Source organism: Watersipora subatra, chromosome 9 (assembly GCF_963576615.1).
Source record: "Watersipora subatra chromosome 9, tzWatSuba1.1, whole genome shotgun sequence".
In the NCBI taxonomy this organism is placed as follows: domain Eukaryota; kingdom Metazoa; phylum Bryozoa; class Gymnolaemata; order Cheilostomatida; family Watersiporidae; genus Watersipora; species Watersipora subatra.
This window is the reverse complement of record NC_088716.1, coordinates 23,675,848-23,696,102: the sequence shown is the minus strand read 5'-3', so window position 1 is coordinate 23,696,102 and position 20,255 is coordinate 23,675,848. Positions and strand designations below refer to the sequence as shown.

The following is a 20,255-nucleotide window of genomic DNA, read 5'->3' as shown; positions in this document are numbered from 1 at the left end:
ACAGCTTTAATTAATATTTATTTTATTGTTGTAAAACATAGGTTTGAGATAGTAGTAGATTATGTGTAATTTTTATACAACCTTTTGTTTTGCATAATTGACTTTTTGAATTTAATTTCAAAACAACTTGACAACTGCCATGGACATACAACTTCCCAGAACACCACGCAGTGGCCGACACAGTGACCGTCCACGTGTCTCTTAATTATTACAGCTCAATAGGAGGATAAATAAAAGGTCCTCACAGCAACCATCAACATCAAATGCTAATGTTCAACACGCTACTCAAATTAATAACAACAACTCATCTGATTCAGAGAATTCTTTAGTAGATGTTGTAGGCGGTGTAAATGACATAGACTTGGCAGCCCCTTTGTTTCCAGATGATGATGATGCTCTCTCAAATTTATTTTATATCATCTCGAACAACTCTCATTTACACTATACTCTGTCAATTCCTGCTGACAATTACTTTTTCAACAACCAGCAGTACCCTTTCTTTTTTCCATTATCGCTTTGGTCGTGAGCTGTATGACAGAGGAATTTCTAGTCTTAATTTAGAATTTTCAACTTTTACACCTATATGTTTCTGGTTTTGGTAAATCTGTAAAACCTAAGTGCTTTACAAAAGAAGGAATGTAAATATTTTAAATCGAGTAATAATTGTCTCCACATTCTCTCCGTTCAGTCAGACAAAGTATCAGACAAAGAAAGTCTAGTATCTCATTTTTACATTTGTACCAGTTCGAGAAGTACCAGTATTGTCCATCAAAACTTTGAATATAACGAGTTTTTACTGCAACAGTAAGTTTTTTATACACACACTTTCATGTACTCATTGTTTATTTTTCTCTTAATTTATTTGAACTGCACAAAAACACATTTCTCATGATATGAAGTTTAAAAGTTAGCATGGTAAATGTTGTATATTTTAAACAAAAATAATTCTTCTGCATAAGGACTTTTTTATTAACCGGGAAACGCTGAACTCACCATGCCGAGCTGTCTGTATCGTTATACGGTATATATGGTATTCGTTATAATAAAAATAGTTTTCAAACGAATAAATGATAAAATTTCTGGTAAAAGTTTAAAGTTTACTAAAATACATATTACTAAAGATTCCCCTGTCATACAGCCCACGACCAAAGTGATATTGGAAAAAGGAAAGGGTACTGAGGGTTGAGAAACGCAATATAAGCAGTCAAATGGCACTGCAGTGCAATAGGATAACTGCAATGGTAGCTGTAATGTACTGGGTGTTATTATGTACAACAAACAGCAATAATGAAAGGAAAAGATTATATGTTTATATCTCTCCCTGCAATAGGAGAAATGCAATATTAGAAGTAAAACGCACTGATATTATTAGAATAACCAATATTATTAATATAGTAATACAGTAATAATAAAAAACCAATGCAAAATTTTGTTTACATTTCAAAACGTCATAGCTAATAATATTAAAAAGTTGGTATATTTATATAGATTTTTAGAAAGTCTATTTAACAAAACTATTTAGAAAAATAATAACAGTAACATATTGTTCAACATCGGTCACTATATACTTCAATTTGTAGATTCGAATGCTTATTCTTAAAACTAAATCTTATAAAATCGAATAATTATTCTTATAATTAAATCTTATAAAATCGAATAATTATTCTTATAATTAAATATTGTAATAATCTCATAAAAATCGTTAAAAAAATATCATCGTCATTTCCTTTACTTTCACTGCTTTGGACATCAGTTGGAATACCAAAGTACTCATAAATGTCAAAAATGTCAGTTACTTTGAAATTGACAAAAAAAGCAATGATTGCTTTTTCAGTACTTCTACGTTAATTACAGAAACCTTTGGCAATTCGACAATGCTATAGGCTGGTGAAATGTGCATGGTTTTACTGGTGAAATGCGCACGGCTTAATGGTTCTATTCTCTGTCGCTTGGCGTTTCGTTTGCCGGTCTTAAGTTTGATAAAAATAAGGCTTGTCGAGTTTTAATTACGATTTCAGGCCAAATTAATCTGTCTGTTTATGTATAATTCGATCAGATGGGTAAGGTTTAGGAAATTTTCTACAAATAATAAAGACTTGATAACATATTTAAATAGGTTTATTTGTGTTTTTTATCGTTATTATACCTAAACGATTCGATTGAAAAATGGTTAAATTCGTTGATGAAATTTCGGTACAAGGGTTTGCGACGTCCGTTAATGAATAATTTTCGTGAGCTGTGTGCACATATGCATTTATCATAAATCTCCCAAACAATCGCTTCGCTCATGTTTGGTCGTGGAAAAACTTCCTTCAAGTATGTGTTTAGTAAAATAAATTCATTTAAGTGTGACTCAGCGTTTGTGCTACACGTCTGTCTCAAAGATAGGAACTCTCCACGTAGTACATTGTAATGTTATATTATCTCGGGCCTGCCGATCATAAACACAAAATGCACTAAAGCCATTGTAGGTACCTATCGTTACAAAAGTTAACATAGTATTTTGGCACTATTTTCAATTATGAGGATTTTTACCAGGAGGTGATTGCATTAGATAATGACTATGGGTTTCTATACCACTCTATGTACATCTATAGAGTAGAGTGGAGTGTAGAGTGGAGCGGAGTGGAGTAGAGAGAGTAGTGGAGTGGAGTAATATCTGTAGGGTAGAGTGTACATAGAGTGCTATATGTACATCTCTATGTACATCTATAGCCTACGGTATTAGCCTACATACCAAGTTTTGCAAGTCAACACTGAAACGAACTGAAATCATATAATTATATACCGAATAATTTTTTATTGTAATCGTAGCGAAACAGACTATATGTAGCCATTACTTGCTAATGATTTCACATTTACATTTAAACACCTTTACATTTTTATTTTTCCTTCTAATTTGTTTCACCGAAAAACTTTTTTCAAGTTATGGAATTTTAAATTTACAGTTATTTTAAAACCTTTACAGTTGTTTTATTTATTTTTAATTTAGTTGTCCTGCACAAAACCTTTTCCTAATCATATGAAGTTTAAAACTTACAGTTGTTTGACAAAGTTTGAAAACCTTTACAGTTGTTTCTAGTTTTTCTTTTAATTTATTTCAATTACACAAAACACTTCTCTCATGATATGTAGTTTATAAGTTAGAACTGCAAATGTTGTTATATGTTAAATACAAATCAATTTTCTGTCCAAAGACTTTTTTATTACCTGCCGGATTATTAGTGCTATCCGGCAATGCCGGATAGCACAGCTAGTCTATATATAAATTTCTCAAAATTTGTATGTATCTATGCTACACGCGTATGCGGCTATAGTTATTATTAAAGTCTTGGAATTAAGACTTCATAAAGCAGAAGATTTAATCTCGGTACCTCCCATTTGCCAGTCGAACATGTTACTAACTAAACTTCAATTTTGTCACCCAGCATTCTATCATCTGTGCCATTAACCTCCCTCCACAGGGTTAGAGTTATTGTGGATATAGTTATTCTCCGTGCTTTACGGCACACCCGATGATCTCTGATAGCGGTGCTAGACTGCCAGGGTACTAGTTCATGATAATATATCAATATATATTTCTCAAAGTTTGTCGCCGTTGTATGTGTTTAGCTATAACTATTAATATTTTGGAATTAAGAATCCGTATCGCAGAAGATTTGATCTCGGTACCTTCCATTCACTAGTCAAACACCTTACTAAGTAAACCAAGCAGGCTTGATAGATTTGCTAGGCAATATAAGTCGCTATATTGGAGCAAATAGGCTACTGCTTTCGGTCACTATGCAAAGCAAAGATGTAACGTCATAAGGATAGCTCTTAGTAAGCTCACTCAAATTATCCATTGGCAATTGTGACAGGCTAATAACAAGTGGCAGACAACTTTCATTATCTCTCATTGTTTATGAGTTGATATTTAATACCCGGGCAATTCGAGTAGCACAGCTAGTTGTATCTACACTTGAATGAAAATAAGCAATTAATTGCATTTGTTGAGCCAATGAAAATTTGTTGACATCCTAAGCATAGTTTCGCTTTGCAAAAACTTATTTTTATGGCAATTTTTTATTAGCAATGACCAGGCGTGTCAGAAGCATTACAGCCACAAATTTGACTAGTTTTAGATCTATAGATTTGAGAGAATTTTAATTGAACAATAGTACTAATGAGAGTAATTATTTTCATCAGTAATAATAGTTAGTAAACTAATAATGTTGATAAATCATCGGACTCGAACATGCTGACGGTCATTTCAAGATGGCCGAAAAGTGTTCCCTCTTGTTCTGCAACGCATCTGTAATATTTTTTGTGGCATCAACTAACATAACATTTTATACTGATTAATTTGCTATAAAAATATTGTTGATAGACCACGTGGTTCAAAAGTTATAAACATTTATACGCACCTTTTTTTAAGAATGAGGTTTGACTAAATACTCATGTCGTGATAAAGAAATTCATTTGGTAGTATAAGAGTTAAAGCTATCAGCGAGTAGATCATTTAGTTGCTGCACTGTTTGTAACAAATAGTGCTATTGTAGAACTACAATAAAAAGGTGTCAGAAACAGAACTAACAGAAACTAGCTAGAAGTTTTGATTTTATATAGGTTTGTCGCTTTTCATTACAGGTTTTAAAATGTTTCCACGACAAAATGAAGCAACTGCAAGAGCCTTTTCATTAGGATGGTTATTAATTCTGTTATGTTTCTTGATTGAAGTTAATAATGTGGCTACTTCAAAGGTTTAAATTACTGAGTCCTTCCAGTGTTTGAATAACAGTAGTAGTTTATTCATAACTTCAGATTAGACTGATGACAACAGAATATGATTTCATTTATATAATGTCAAAAAGCTTTAATGAATGATAAAAATATTGACTTTAGCTTTTCAATAATAGAATAATTGATTTCTTTGCTTTCAAGTATCTCAACAAACTCTATGTTAGTATGATAGATATTTCTGTAACAAATATTCTTTTGGCTAATTGTACTCAACACTTTTATCCACTTTCGACTACAGTAGTTCAAACAAATCTAGTTGGTTCCACTCCTACTACCTGCCACCAAATTCGAACAGATGAATATCAGAAACTTGTTTCCTCTGCGCCGCTAAAAATGGAACATTAAAGAACATTTCATAAAAACTCAAACTTTGCTGAATTATTTGCTTTGGCAAAATAACGTAAGGGACTCATCTGGATTATGTGTACAGCTTAGCTAACCAGGTTGTCAATGCATTGTTCTAGGGCTTGTTATAATTTTGCTTGGATATGTACAAAACATCCCAAAATAGATTGTCGTTGTCAATTCAGATTAAATTTGGATACACTTGACCCAGTTTCTAGATTGGCGCTAAGTGATCAGGTCTGTTTTATCTTAGGCGTATCACTGCAATGGATTCTGTGGTGAACCCTGTCCTCTCATGTGTCCAAACTGTGACCAGCCTCAATTGATTGAAGTTCTGAGTAACCAACTTCCTGTTGTCATCCCTGAAATAACATCAGCAACGCGATGGGTTGTGTTGGAAGACTGCCAGCACTTTGTGCCTGTGAGTTTGCTTTACTTAGATTGGGAAATATAATATGTGAAATTTTGTATAAATGAATTTATATATTTATACATTGTATATACATGTTTCTATACACGTTTGTATAAATGAATTTATATATATATTCCGTTCCAATAACGTTTACATTTCAGGGATTTTAATGATATAAGAATAGTAAAATACATGTGCATTGCCGTTCCAAGATTTTCTCAAACTCACCTTTTTAGTCATACGAAAATAAAATAAAAAATAGACTTAAACCATAACTGTCACGTACAACTTTTATCATATTTACTAGGTAAGTCAGACACGCTGATTCCGGTTTTGTACTCAAAATAAAGATTAGTCCACTAACTTCAGAGTAATGAAGTCTTTTTACAGCGTTTTAATATCAGTCTCAAAAACAACACGATCGGCACAACAAGCTCGGCCCATAAATATGTGACCTAACCTAGCTTTTTAGGAACAGAAGTTACGTAGGGATGTTTCGACCAATTTAGAATAATAGAGATGAATGTTTTAAAATCCATTAATATCTAAATTCAGCCTTAAAAATAATCTCAGTCTTTTCTGAAAGGTAGATTAGCTATTTAACATTGCATATTTAAAAAAGCGCGATGACAACGCCAGCTTGTGATAAAACCGTGCTTTTTGAGCTCATTTTTCTCGGCGTCCAGCCTATTTAAACATCATGTAACAAGCTACGAGCAATTTTAAATAATTTATATACCTTTCATAAAAAAACTGTGATTATTTTACAGGCTGGATTTAGATAATAATGGGTTTTAAGACAACCATCTCTATTCTTCTAAATCGGACTAAACATTCCTAACTTCTGTTCCTGAAAAAGCTAGGTTTCGTCACATATTTATGGGCGGAGCTTGTAATGCCGATTGTGTTGTTTTCGAAACGGATATTGAAACGCTTTAAAAAAGCTTAAATGACTTTGAAGGTTAGTGGACCAATCTTTATTTTGAGTACATAATCGGAATCAGCGTGGCTGATTTACCTAGAAACTACAATAAAAGTTGTACGTGACAGTTATGGTTTAACTTTTCAGTTTGTGGGCTGTACCGTAACTGCAGTATTATTAGTTTGCTTCCACAACTTTTCCTTTTTTTCTGATCAACTTAACTTGATTTATAGACCATGATTGCGGTAATCTTTACAACAAGTTGATAGGTAATGCGCATCTTCGATGCTGATTTACAACAATTTGCTCATTTTTCCTAAAAAACAAAGTCTACTCCGCAAAGTAAAACTAATTACAAATATTTTATACATCTACAATGAAGCAAAAATAATTGTTTACTATATAACGAGTGGTACTACCTGTTGGTTGTCTTTTTGCATCCAGAGATCAAGGTTAGAATAAAATATAACTTTCGACAATACTCCAACTCATGGTATTCAGATTGGTAAACGGATACTGTAACACTTGCACAAATCGATCGCCTTTTAATATTTATAAACAGCTGCGCAGCTACCTGTTCTCTGTTTTGTCAACACATCTGACGATCTATCATGATGAGCTAAAATGTCATGGAAGTTGTATATATAATAGATATAACACTATACGTACGTCGTTTTTGAATGCAGTTTAATAATCCAGCGCTTTAACCACGAGAAAACTGAAGCTCTTTCAATTGCTCACTCTTACTACAATACGTATACATCCTTTTCCGTTTTCACACCAAATTAATTTAGACTCTATGAACTCTTTTAGCTCTATGAAACGCGACGCTTTTTCGTCTTTGCCGTATTAGGGCTAATTTGTTTTCGGCAAAACGATATCAACAATTGATTTTTTCAAAATTAAAATTTGGCAGTTAAATTCTATTAACTCTATGAAACACGTTGCTTTTTTGCGTTTTCGTGAATATCAATTTCCGGCTTTTTGTAAGGTTCAATTGCTATATCGCCAGTGAAGGTCAGTAAATTTCACAGGGACTATTGTGTTATGTTGAGTAGGTATGGCCTCTACATTCTCTCACTGTTCAGTCATACAAAGACAGCACAATATCTCATTTTTACATTTGTATCAGTATGGAGATGTACCAGTATCATTGTATTCAGAGTTTTGATGGATAGCTAATGGTGGAACGGTAACTTTTTCATACACACACTTCTATGCAAGAATTGTTGTAATTTTATTGTAATTGTAACACAACAGACTTACCATAAAACCTCTAATTGAATGCCACCTCTAATTGAATGCCACCTCTAATTGAATGCCACCTTCAATTGACCACCGTCTTGAGAGAAGGGTTGAAAAATTGACCGCCACTCTCTAATTGAACGCAACATTCATTTGACCACCACTTGGACATTATTTGATCTTTTTGAGTCCATAATATCAACTGATCAGTAGAAAAGTGGCCACAAAATTTTATTAATAATGAATCGTTTATATCAAAATCAGTTCATTCTCTTGTTGTCCAATTCCAATGCTTTTTGTTTTTTTTCGTTAAAACTTTAAAAGCAACATCGTAGCAATAATCAATAACAGTCTTAGGCTAGTAGTAATTCTCTGTTTAATGCAATCTTTTTACTTCAAAGTAGCCTACATATATAGAAAATTACGATGATAGATGAACTTTCAAAGCAACGCTATAAAAAAATTACTGTCTCATACTAATAGTGGTTCTTTGTTTAACGCGGTCTTGATACTTCGCAGTACTACATGTATGTACATACATAAAAATGGTTTAAATTTACGATTGTAAGTGGAACTTTCAACACAACGCCATAGAAATAATTACTAACTGGTTCAGGATAATTCCTTGTTTAACACGATCTTAATACTGCGAATGACATGCATATAAAAACAGGTTCGCATATTTTAAACTAAAGGTTTCGCAAACAAACTGTTTTTAGCAAGCAAACTTTTACGTGCTGCATTGGTGCTAAATACAGCGCGCAACATTTTTGCTCTGCCAAAAAAAGTGTTTGAATGCTAATATCAACTAGTGCAGCAGTGCAGAAAAAAATTTGAGGCCAGAAGATATTGTGGAAGGTATTTGACAACTAGAAGATGTTTGTTCCATCGAAAGCAACAATCGGAACACAGCTATCCGAGGAAACGATGGAATTATTTTTGCTTTAAAAACGTAAATTTTTGTTTCTGCATATAATCTAAGTATGGTTTGGTTATGTCACTTGTTCATGAATATATATTTGTATCATTTGGTAGATTATTGTTGTATAATTTATAAATATGCAGATTTATAGCATGTTATTTAATAGCATCCTTGCGATAATCTGATCATACAATTAATAGACGCTCGTAACTCCTTTTCTATTGCACATAAGAAGCTAGTTTTGGCTGCAAAATGTAGCAAACATATCAATGAGTGCAATGAACTTTGATGCAACATTGTTAGATATAGATATGAAATAAAGATATATCTTTAAATTTATAATGAAATAAAAATTGAAAGTTCCAACAAATTGCAAAACAGGACGCAGGCTATAATATCATTGCAGGTTAATTGCAGGCGATATATATCAACTGGTAGAGGTATTTCTCGGCTTTCCAATGCATATTTATTAGGAGACCTTTGGCAAGTTGGAAGTAAATTGGCAGATTTATTGCATCCAAAAGGTTTAATATCGTTCCACTGGAAAAAGTGAGCAAATTATAGGGGACATTTGCTTCACTCGCAATAGGGCTAAATTTATCTTTCGAAAATGTTGACGAGCCATTAGAAAAATGCACCGCCGGTTTCTATTTGAGCACTGCCTCTAATTGACCGGCATTATAGAGGAAAGGTTGAAAAATAAAACGCTTTGGGGTTTGATTAAACGTTTTATGGTATGTATATATGTATGTGTATAGGTATAGATATGTAAATGTATATTATGCTATAAATGTTAATTTCATAAAGAAATAGTAGAAAAAAATCATCAATCAATGTGCAAATTAAATTATATTATAATATAGAATATGCATCACTATAATATCACTATATCAATATAATAGCAGTTATCTGTTAGTCAATCAGGTCTGTGTGATTAATTAACTGTTATGTGCTTTTAATATTTACATTACACTAATACAACTATATATATATATGTATATATATATATATATATATATATATATATATATATATATATATATATGTATATATATATATACAGTAATACTTCAACTTATGAGTGCTCTAACGTACGAGAAACTTGAGATACGAGCCAGCTTTTAAGCAAGTTTTAGCACTAACATACGAGCAATGTTTGAGATACGAGCACGTGAGTCAGTTGCAAAGTATGCCGGAAGTGTTTTATGAGAACAGCATCACTCTGTATTTTTCATCTACTCAGGTTATACTTTTGTACCGTGTTTTCTGTGCGCAATTTTCAGTGCAGAATTATGTGAATTAAAAGAAAGTACGGTGCGTAGACCGAAAGTTTGCCAGTAAAATGAAAGATAATGGAAAGAAAAAGCAAATGATAACAGTTGATATTAAACGGAAAATTATTGTAAAATATGCGAAATGTGTATGCGTGATTAATCTAGCTCAGCAATATGACAGAAATACATCTACAATTATCAAACTGAAGGGTTATATTCAGGGCATTTAGTTTGCAAAAGGACTAACCATAATGCGTTTCTAAACGACGCAGCGATCTTCACGACCGCTGATGGAGAGACTGCTCAGGCATTGGATAAAAGATAAACAATTGGCCGGTGACAGCGTAACTGAAACGATGTTTCAATAAAGGCAAAAAGGCCTATGTGAAAAGGCCGGTGCTATCTATAAAAATTATAAAAATAGACTTTCGGACAAGTTGGCTAGTGGTCGTGCTTTAACCCTTTGTGACGACACCAGTGTTCGTCCTATTCGCAACACGTTGAAAGAGCGACAAAGGCAAACGTCCTTAGATAGGTTTATCTTAAAACGGCCGGCTAGTCATGAAAGCAAAAACAAAGGAAAAATTAGCTAACCAGCGAGAAACTTCCAACTATGAATGCCGAAGAAATTTTAATTACGAAAAATGAAAGTTTGCTTTTAGGTTTGCTTTTAAGTTTGTTTTTTAAGACTTTGATAAAATCCAAATGTATCAAATTCAACTGTTGTAATGCAGAATAAAACTTATATCTCCCTCCCTGGCAAATGCTAGCGTTTGCTGCTACTGTATGTATTTAAATTTACATTTTAATTAATCAGATTTCCTTGCATTGTTTTTTATTTGTTGCTTTTTGAAAGCATGTGGTAAGTTAGGACAATAACCAACATGCTTTTTCTGTTACAATATTTTGTTTTGAGTGTTTTATTTGCATTTTTTAGAGTATAGAAACCAATTAATATATATTTAATTGTTCTATATATAAATAAATTGCACCAACATGCGAGTAAATTGACATACGAGCTCAGTCTCGGAACGCATTAAGCTCGTAAGTCGAAGTATGACTGTAGTAGCCAAAGCCATTCAAATTTTAACTGTCAAATTCGTGTGGAAGCTGTTGACATAAATTTCTTCTGTGACGAAAATAACCAACTCAGGTCACCAAAAGTATCTTCTCTTATTGTAAATAAACCGAATATTGATATTGCTATATGTATGTATCTTTTGGTAGGCTGAGTACATGCATAACTTGGTGTTCGGAGCGGATCCAGAGACTTTGATTTTCTGTCCTTTCTTGAGCTGTGGAATGCCTCTGTTGAACACACACAGATATATGTCCAGAATTCGACCAGTTACTCCAGGGAGCCATACAGTACAGTTGGATGACAAGATTGAGCTAGAGACGGAGAATGAGGCAACCAACAACAAACCGTCAGATCAGAAGCGGTCTGCAAAGACAGAGCTCGAAAATTCCCTTGCAGCGAAACTCTTTGTTTATCCTTCACACGATACTCAGTCACAACAATCGGATTCAGGTGTTGGGGGGCGTCAGAGACATAATGACCAAACCAGCAAATTCTCAGACCAGACTAATCGGCAGTCCCTTAGTCGTTCAACTGGTGAGCTTCGATTAAATGGGTACTCAGAACAAACAATATATTGTGAAGTAGAGCATTTCATAGGCATTTGTTTGGTCTAACATGCGCATTGGAGCTATCTACTCTTGGAGTTGTCATCTCCATATCATTCTCAGTAGTACATGACTACCACCCAGGGCTGATACTCCCTCCTAAAAGGCCCATTAGGTTCGGCCCAAAATCACGTTTTAGGGGGGGTTTTCAGACCATGGGGCACTGTCAGTGAATTTGCTACTTTAGGGGGGTTTCCACAGCCAAGCCAGTAAAAGGGCCCATGATCATTAAGGTTTTATTCAGTCAAAGTAATACCAAGAAATTGCACCGAAAATCCAGTTTTAATTTTAATGCAGATTGCTGTTGCTTGCTTGCTGACGGGAAAGGAAGGTAAAAGAGACAGTCGACACTGCATTATCTTAGCAACCCTTTAGCAATATACTCAGAATGGATGATAAACTTATTTCATTGTTATTCATTCTGTTTTCCTTTGTAAATGAAAATGATATTCTGATGGTTGATGCTTGGAATAAGTTTTATTAACCCTTTTGCAGGCATAGCGACATTTTGCCGTTTTGCGATTACTGACGTTAGTGGGCAGAGCGACTATTATGCCGCCACACGAACGGTTTTTATAAATAGATTTATGGTTAGCTAATTGCCTTTTTTGTTTAATTTTTTTACCAATAGTAAATTAAAATATATTGGCCTCTGTTAGCAACAAAAAAATAATGCATTCGCAGAAGAAAAAAATGATTGTTTTTGCAATACTAAACAAACGAAAAATCCGAAATAAAAACGTATTTAAATAAAATTGGGAATTTTGTTTGTAGCTTTTTTCTGCCTTATTAATGCATGAATCATATTGGATGTTTAGTGGGGCGTGAAACCTGGGTGCCCTCTAGGGAACTCCCAGTGTTTAGGGGGTGTATTTCAAATTGGCCAACCAGGTGATTGGGGGTACAATATCCAAATTCAAATTGACCAACCAGGTGATTGGGGGTACAATATCCAAGTCTGGGCCTATCCAGGTGGGTGTTTGTTTCAGAGTATCAGCCCTGGGGACTACCACAGTTATAACTCTATCAAAGATCTAAAAAAATATGTTAGCATAGACTGAATTACTTTTAAAGATGTAGGTAAGATATTCTACTACTTATTTTGAAAGAGATTAATATTGATAAATAACATGCAATTAAATTTATAATTATATAACTGATAATTATAAATATATAAACTAATTATAAAAAAACAGAAATTAAATATAATAAACTTGAAAATAAACAACTAATTTATAATATAGAGTATATATAAACATATATATCATTAAATTTATAATTAATCAGCAATTTATGTAGCTGTTATGATAATATGAAGAAAGTTTCATTTGAACAAAATAAAAAATAAGTATAAACAGTTTATTAATTTAATTATAAATTTATAAACTAATTATAAAAAAAACAGAAATTAGATATAATAAACTTGAAGATAAACAATTAATTTATAATATAGAGTATGTATAAACATATTTATCTTTAAATTTATAATTAATCAGCAATTTATGTAGTAGTTATGATAAAATAAAGAAAGTTTCACTTGAACAAAATAAATATAAACAGTTTATTAATTTATGCATGTTTATGTATGTGCGTTATAAAATATAGATAAATATGTCATCATTAAAATTTATGCTTTTCCATTCAACAATGGGACAAAACAAGCATTCATTTATAGTAGCTTAAAAAAGAATATTCATAGAGATCGCTGGGTGGTTTCAATGACGGCTCGTCACTGTCACCAAACCCGACCCAACTCAGTTATCGTGTTAGTCAAGGCTAAGGTTACCATAATATTTGTGCAATTGTGGGGGGTATGCGATGGGAATCTAAACTAGTCGCATGTACCCTAAACATATAGCCCTAGGATCTTAAGTATACCACAAGCACAACTGTGATACAAAAGATAGAGAGGTCAATAATACTAATGTAAAAGGTTGACTGCAGATAATTCCAAAAATATTTTTCTTGTCTGAAACACAGGTTAGCATGAGCTCAAAGCAAATGCTTTTATTCAAGTTATGCCGATTTATAAGCAGATTATGTGTACTCATTTGTTGGGTAGCAGAGGTCAAAGTTTGACTAAAGAGGTCAAAGTTTGACTAGGTAAATTGGCTGTTGCCAAACAGCATGTACTGGTGTTTATCTCCGATGTCACAGAACAGATATCAATATTAAACCGGTCGGTTGAAGAACTACAACAGAGTATTTGTTGTAATCTCTCTGTTATCTCTCTTTAGAATAAACTACTTTATTTGCGAATGAAAATATTTTCCGCTAAAACTGTCTTTAGCAAGCGCTATGTAAGTGAGAATCGCGATCAAGTTCTATTTCATTAAATTGAAGACAAATTATTTCAAATTAATTCATGAAAGGCATAAGTAGTTCATACAGTAGTTCATACAGTAGTTCATACAGTAGTTCATATCATGCTGTACATACAGTGTATTGAAATACTGTATCTGGGTAAATCCATTACAGCTGTTATCTGTATAAAGTTTACTGCAAACATGTAAGAGCTGTGCAAAAATTGGTATCAAACTTACTTGCTGACAGTTCCAAGTATTTTTCATTCCAATCTAACAGTATTAGACCAATTAAAAATCAATCTAACAGTATTAGACCAATTAAAGATCAATCTAACAGTATTAGACCAATTAAAGATCAATCTAACAGTATTAGACCAATTAAAGATTAATCTAACAGTATTAGACCAATTAAAGATCAATCTAACAGTATTAGACCAATTAAAAAATCAATCTAACAGTATTAGACCAATTAAAGATCAATCAAACAGTATTAGACCAATTGAAAATCAATCTAACAGTATTAGACCAATTAAAGATTAATCTAACAGTATTAGACCAATTAAAGACCAATCTAACAGTATTAGACCAATTAAAGACCAATCTAACAGTATTAGACCAATTAAAGATCAATCTAACAGTATTAGACCAATTAAAGATCAATCTAACAGTATTAGACCAATTAAAGAGTAATCTAACAGTATTAGACCAATTAAAAATCGATCTAACAGTATTAGACCAATTAAAAAATCAATCTAACAGTATTAGACCAATTAAAGATCAATCTAACAGTATTAGACCAATTAAAGACCAATCTAACAGTATTAGACCAATTAAAGATCAATCTAACAGTATTAGACCAATTAAAGATCAATCTAACAGTATTAGACCAATTAAAAATCAATCTAACAGTATAAGACCAATTAAAAAATCAATCTAACAGTATTAGACCAATTAAAGATTAATCTAACAGTATTAGACAAATTAAAGATCAAACTAACAGTATTAGACCAATTAAAGATCAATCTAACAGTATTAGACCAATTAAAGATCAATCTAACAGTATTAGACCAATTAAAAATCAATCTAACAATATTAGACCAATTAAAGATCAATCTAACAGTATTAGACCAATTAAAGATCAATCTAACAGTATCAGACCAATTAAAGATCAATCTATCAGTATTAGACCAATTAAAGATCAATCTAACAGTATTAGATCAATTAAAGATCAATCTAACAGTATTAGACCAATTAAAGATCAATCTATCAGTATTAGACCAATTAAAAATCAATCTAACAGTATTAGACCAATTAAAGATCAATCTAACAGTATTAGACCAATTAAAGATTAATCTAACAGTATTAGACCAATTAAAGATCAATCTAGCAGTATTAGACCAATTAAAGATTAATCTAACAGTATTAGACCAATTAAAGATCAATCTAACAGTATTAGACCAATTAAAGATCAATCTAACAGTATTAGACCAATTAAAGAGTAATCTAACAGTATTAGACCAATTAAAGATCAATCTAACAGTATTAGACCAATTAAAGATCAATCTAACAATATTAGACCAATTAAAGATCAATCTAACAGTATTAGACCAATCAAAAATCAATCTAACAGTATTAGACCAATTAAAGATCAATCTAACAGTATTAGACCAATTAAAGATCAATCTAACAGTATCAGACCAATTAAAGATCAATCTAACAGTATTAGACCAATTAAAGATCAATCTAACAGTATTAGACCAATTAAAGATCAATTATGTTATTCTTGTTAATTATTAAAACTGTTCAACTTATACATCACACAACTTCTGGAAAAATTATTTTTAAATTCACTTTCATATTTAGGCAAATGAGTTAGAGTGTGTTACTATAGTTTCCATTCAATATTTGTAGTCATTAGCAGAAAATAGTCTGTTCATCAGTGTTTGAGAAATTAAGCTAAGTTATGCTTGTGGCTCTATCACTTTTGCACAAAGATAATCTGAACAGTTTTTATTGAGTATGTTCAATAGCTTCTTTAGCTACTAATACGTATGTTTGTGCAAACGTAAAAATATTGTAATACTCTGTGTTAAAGAGGAACTGGCACTAAACTGCAGTAGTTTTATGTTATGCTTTTCAATAACTTGAAGTTTATAATGTGGTTATTTTAAAGGTTTGAAATATTGAGTCCTTCAAGTGTTTGAATAACGGCAGTAGTTTATTCGTAACTTGAGATTAGACTGATGATTACCAAATATGATTTCATTTATATAACATTTTTTTAGCTTCATAGCTTAGAAAAAGCATAAGTATCAAAAAGCTTTAATGAATGATAAAAACATAGCTTTTAGCTTTTCAATAATAGAATAATTGATTTCTTTACTTTCAAGCATCTCAACCTTTTATCAGAAAGTATCGGTATTTTTATTATTTGCAATTGTTTGCTGTTGATGTTTGAGGTGGTCTGACTGCTAGGATGTCTCATGATTAGAGTCAACAAAACTTTATTGTCATTAAACTTAATATAAAGTGTGATAATGATGTCTATAGCCGTAAAGAGATTAACAGAATAGAGACGTAATGCTGCAACTTGAACACAATAGCCGATATCAACTATAGATAACAACTAGTGATGTCATTTTGGTTAATATTTTTCTTCTTAGCTTTTAAACCGCAATCAAGTTTTTCTATTTTAATCTTGGAACATCGGATCACCTCAAGCATTAAAAACAATCGCAGATGATAGAAAAATACAGATATTTCCTGATAAAATCTACAAAACTTTAGCGCAAGCTCATCTTTAAAAACAGAAAGTTCATCTTTTAAAACACATCTTCAGTAATTCTACGACATGCTGTAATCCTAACGCAAATTGTTGATCAATGATAGCTAACTTTAGGAACTTGAGTTATATCTTTTTCAGCTTCATCTAAACAAGTTAAGCCAAAAAAGCTAACTGCCAAAGATCAACTACTGAGAAATCCACCAACTCCTCCAAAGCGACCACCATGGATGACAGTGCATCAGCGAAAGGAAGAGTTTAAAGAGACACTAAGGGGCATGACTGAACAACTGAATCAGATACGACTTGGAGAGAATGTCCCGGCACGAAAAAAACCAGGTAATCACAACTTCCTGTATGGAAAATATTGTAAAACTTCTAACACAGTGTAAGCATTCATGACTCACCAGATGTACCAGAGGGCTGAATGCACATTTATGTTTAAAAATCTTGTATAAATTTGTTTGTAAAACACATATTTAAATAATTAGATATTTTTAAATAAATCAATTTATAATTAACTGGATGAATGCCTGCCATTCCACGAGGAATAAAAAAGTTTTTGCACCGAAGATTTAGCATTAGTTGCTAAATTTAGTTGCCATTGGCTAAGTTTCTTCACCCAATGAATTTGAGTAACTCAAGCTGGTAATTTAAGCTAGCTAGTAACTTAAAGGTTGACTTGAAACAAAATTCACAACACAGTTATTTGGTATCAAAAGATTCACCATGTTTTACTCGGTGTTGCAAGTTCAAAATGTGTAGAAATGTGATTACAAGTTCTTAGAAGCTCGAGAATGAACAGTTAATCATAGCCATCACAAAAACAGCTATAGGTTGGAATCCCTTATTTTAATGACATATTCAACTCGACGTGGTTATTGGTTTGACACGTGATGCTATCACATGAAATGAAAGGCCAATAAAAGGCTCAATATAAAATGTCTCGTAGCACTAGTTTATGACAAACACTTCGGGTTCTGCCGGAATGGTTCTACCGGAAGGTTCTACCCTTATCAAATATAGATGCTCGCTACTTTACAGTTTTGTTTCAGCTTCCAGCTATAATCATCTAGTCATAATCTGATCAAGTGACCCATATTTCCCGCCCAATGACGCAAACAATTTCTGCAGCATTTTTCGACTATTACAGGCAGGGCAGTGACCGACAGGCTCGTCATGTTTATCAAAGGATGATATGCACTCTTTCGAGCTAAATTAAAAAAATTAAACTGATTTTTACGGTAGGTTTTGAGATATCAGTGCTTTAATTGAGAGCATTAAAATGATGATGAAATAGACGCGTAAGGACAAGAGACACAGTTTTACTAATGCATAAAGTTTATTTATGACAATACTTCAACGATTGAGGTTGCATGAAAGTGTTAACAGAAGAACACCGTGTTCAGCTACGTAACATTAAAATCGGTTTAATTTCATTTGATCAACATTTTTGACGCAATCACATTTTTAAAGTGTTATTACTGGACACACAAATGACAGGCGCTAAGATTCATATATCATGTATATAAATTATAAATATATAAATTAATTATGATAAAATAAAGAAAAATAAACTGAATTGAATTTGAAAATCAACACAAATATTGTATAAATTTATTAGTATATGTTATAAAATATTTATAAATGTATTTATTTTTGAAATTTTTATTACTCAACTCAATGTTATGATATTGCTCAGATAAATTTAGCGATATCTAGAAAATACATTATTACACGTGTGCTAAAAACTTTAAACTTGAAAGTATCAAAAATATTTTGATAAATTCACTTTTTAAATTTCATATGATTGAATAATTTTAACATCAGTATGAAAGAATTTAGCAAAATCAGTGGTAATGACAATATAAAGATAGTCAAAATTGTACTTGTTTTCTTAAATGTTCCCTTATATTTGTTTCCAATAGAATAGACATGGCTCTTAGCACTGTTAGCTTGAGAGTGTAGAGTTCTTTCCCGACCGTATAACCAGAGGTGTTTCATCTTTGCTCTAAGCAGAAGGACATGATGCAATGGCCATCATCCTGTATTCAGTTTTTCAATTCTAACAACACTAATTAAAGCACTAGCATTTGGCAGGACACAATACAGTATTTTGAAAACCAAACCTAAATTGTTACTGCCTACTGATGTGTTGAAAGTCAGTGATAAACGACTCATTATTACACTATTATTTCAATGAGTTCAAAACCCGTATGGTGCAATATTTTTCTTTGATCTTTAACTGTGGCTCTGCACAGACGGGTAGACGTTGTTACTATTATAGCGGAGATTGTATGACCACCAAGTACCAAAGCAGTCTTGTGTGTCATCAGAGATCGTCAGGTCTGTACAATTATTACAAAAAACAATTATTGTACGAGGCTGCTCAATTATTCTGACAAGCAGCGAGGCGGTTGATTGGCGCAGATCTAGCAAGCTAAAAGTTGAAACCTGTTGAAAACAAAATTTTTTTCTAAACTAAAAGTGTGGCTTCTGGCAGAAAAACAGGCACAGTTCTTATGATGGTGAAGACTTTGAACATAATTTTGGAGAGTAATGAGACAATTCTTTTCATGGGATGACAACTCCAATATGACTGGTTGTACTAAGCCCTCTATTAGCTTGTATGTTGGGCGCATATGTGACCTAGTAGCCTTGAGCACCAGACCTGTTGATAACAGGTTGAGGTTCGATTCCTAGAGAAGGCAGGAAGGGCCTTTTACTCTCAATCGCTTTCCAAATACAAACTTGACTTGTAAGTGCAGCAGGCAGTCATCTATGTGGAGGTGGGTGACAGACAAATTAACAGGTTTGTGTGGTTTCTATTTTCTATCTAGCCCCTAATGGCTCTCGATCAAACAGACGTAAGATACCGCACAATGCGAGAGCTCGCAAGGCGGAATTTGAGGAGCCAGACTATTCTGCGGACACTGATGATGAGCCTGACTGGTTCCATGTATACTCTGACTGAATCTTCCAAATATTTGTAATAAGATTTTGCCTTCTTTACATCTATATAGTTAGAAAGGTGACTTCATAGCTTCGCAGTCCTATAATAGGCTGTAACTGCAAAAACAGAGTCAAGTTAATTGTTCTAGCTGTCAAATGGAAATATAGCTGAGCTCACACTAGATTTCCAAAACTTTTAGCACAAGCTTTGAGTTTCTACACCACCATATTTATTGTTGATATATTACTGTATAAACTAAATACCTGTCCTACTTAAATCCAATCAGATGCTAGATTTTCTTATTCTATATTCATAAAGAGTCAGTGACTGGCATGTGTGCAGTTAATATAAACAGAGCTTCTTCTTGTACGCTCTACTTACTAAATAAACCAGTATTCAATTCAATTGCTCTTGCAGATTCACTCTTTTAATGATATTCTTGCTATTGTTTTTACAGTTATTATTATAATATTATTAGTAATAATAATAGTAATGAAAAAGCGATGTCTAAATTAGGTAGCTCTGAACAGATAACAATTTAATATCTAGCGGGAGCCGTGCTATAACTCAAGACAAATAGTAATAATATTACTAATAGTATTGCTATCACTATTGCAATTAATAAT

General features: G+C 32.5%; 1 protein-coding gene across 1 annotated transcript in view; it reads left to right on the top strand.

Annotated features, from left to right (window-relative positions):
• Window positions 1–19,930, top strand: part of LOC137403701 (NFX1-type zinc finger-containing protein 1-like) — a 65,680-nt gene extending 45,750 nt beyond the window's left edge. Inside the window, exons 14-17 of the mRNA XM_068089714.1 lie at window positions 5,381–5,548; window positions 11,130–11,517; window positions 16,818–17,015; window positions 19,517–19,930. Coding sequence (XP_067945815.1) covers window positions 5,381–5,548; window positions 11,130–11,517; window positions 16,818–17,015; window positions 19,517–19,650 — 888 coding nt within the window. The 3' untranslated portion in view covers window positions 19,651–19,930. The remainder of the gene's footprint in view (window positions 1–5,380; window positions 5,549–11,129; window positions 11,518–16,817; window positions 17,016–19,516) is intronic.
• Window positions 19,931–20,255: the final 325 nt, after the last annotated feature.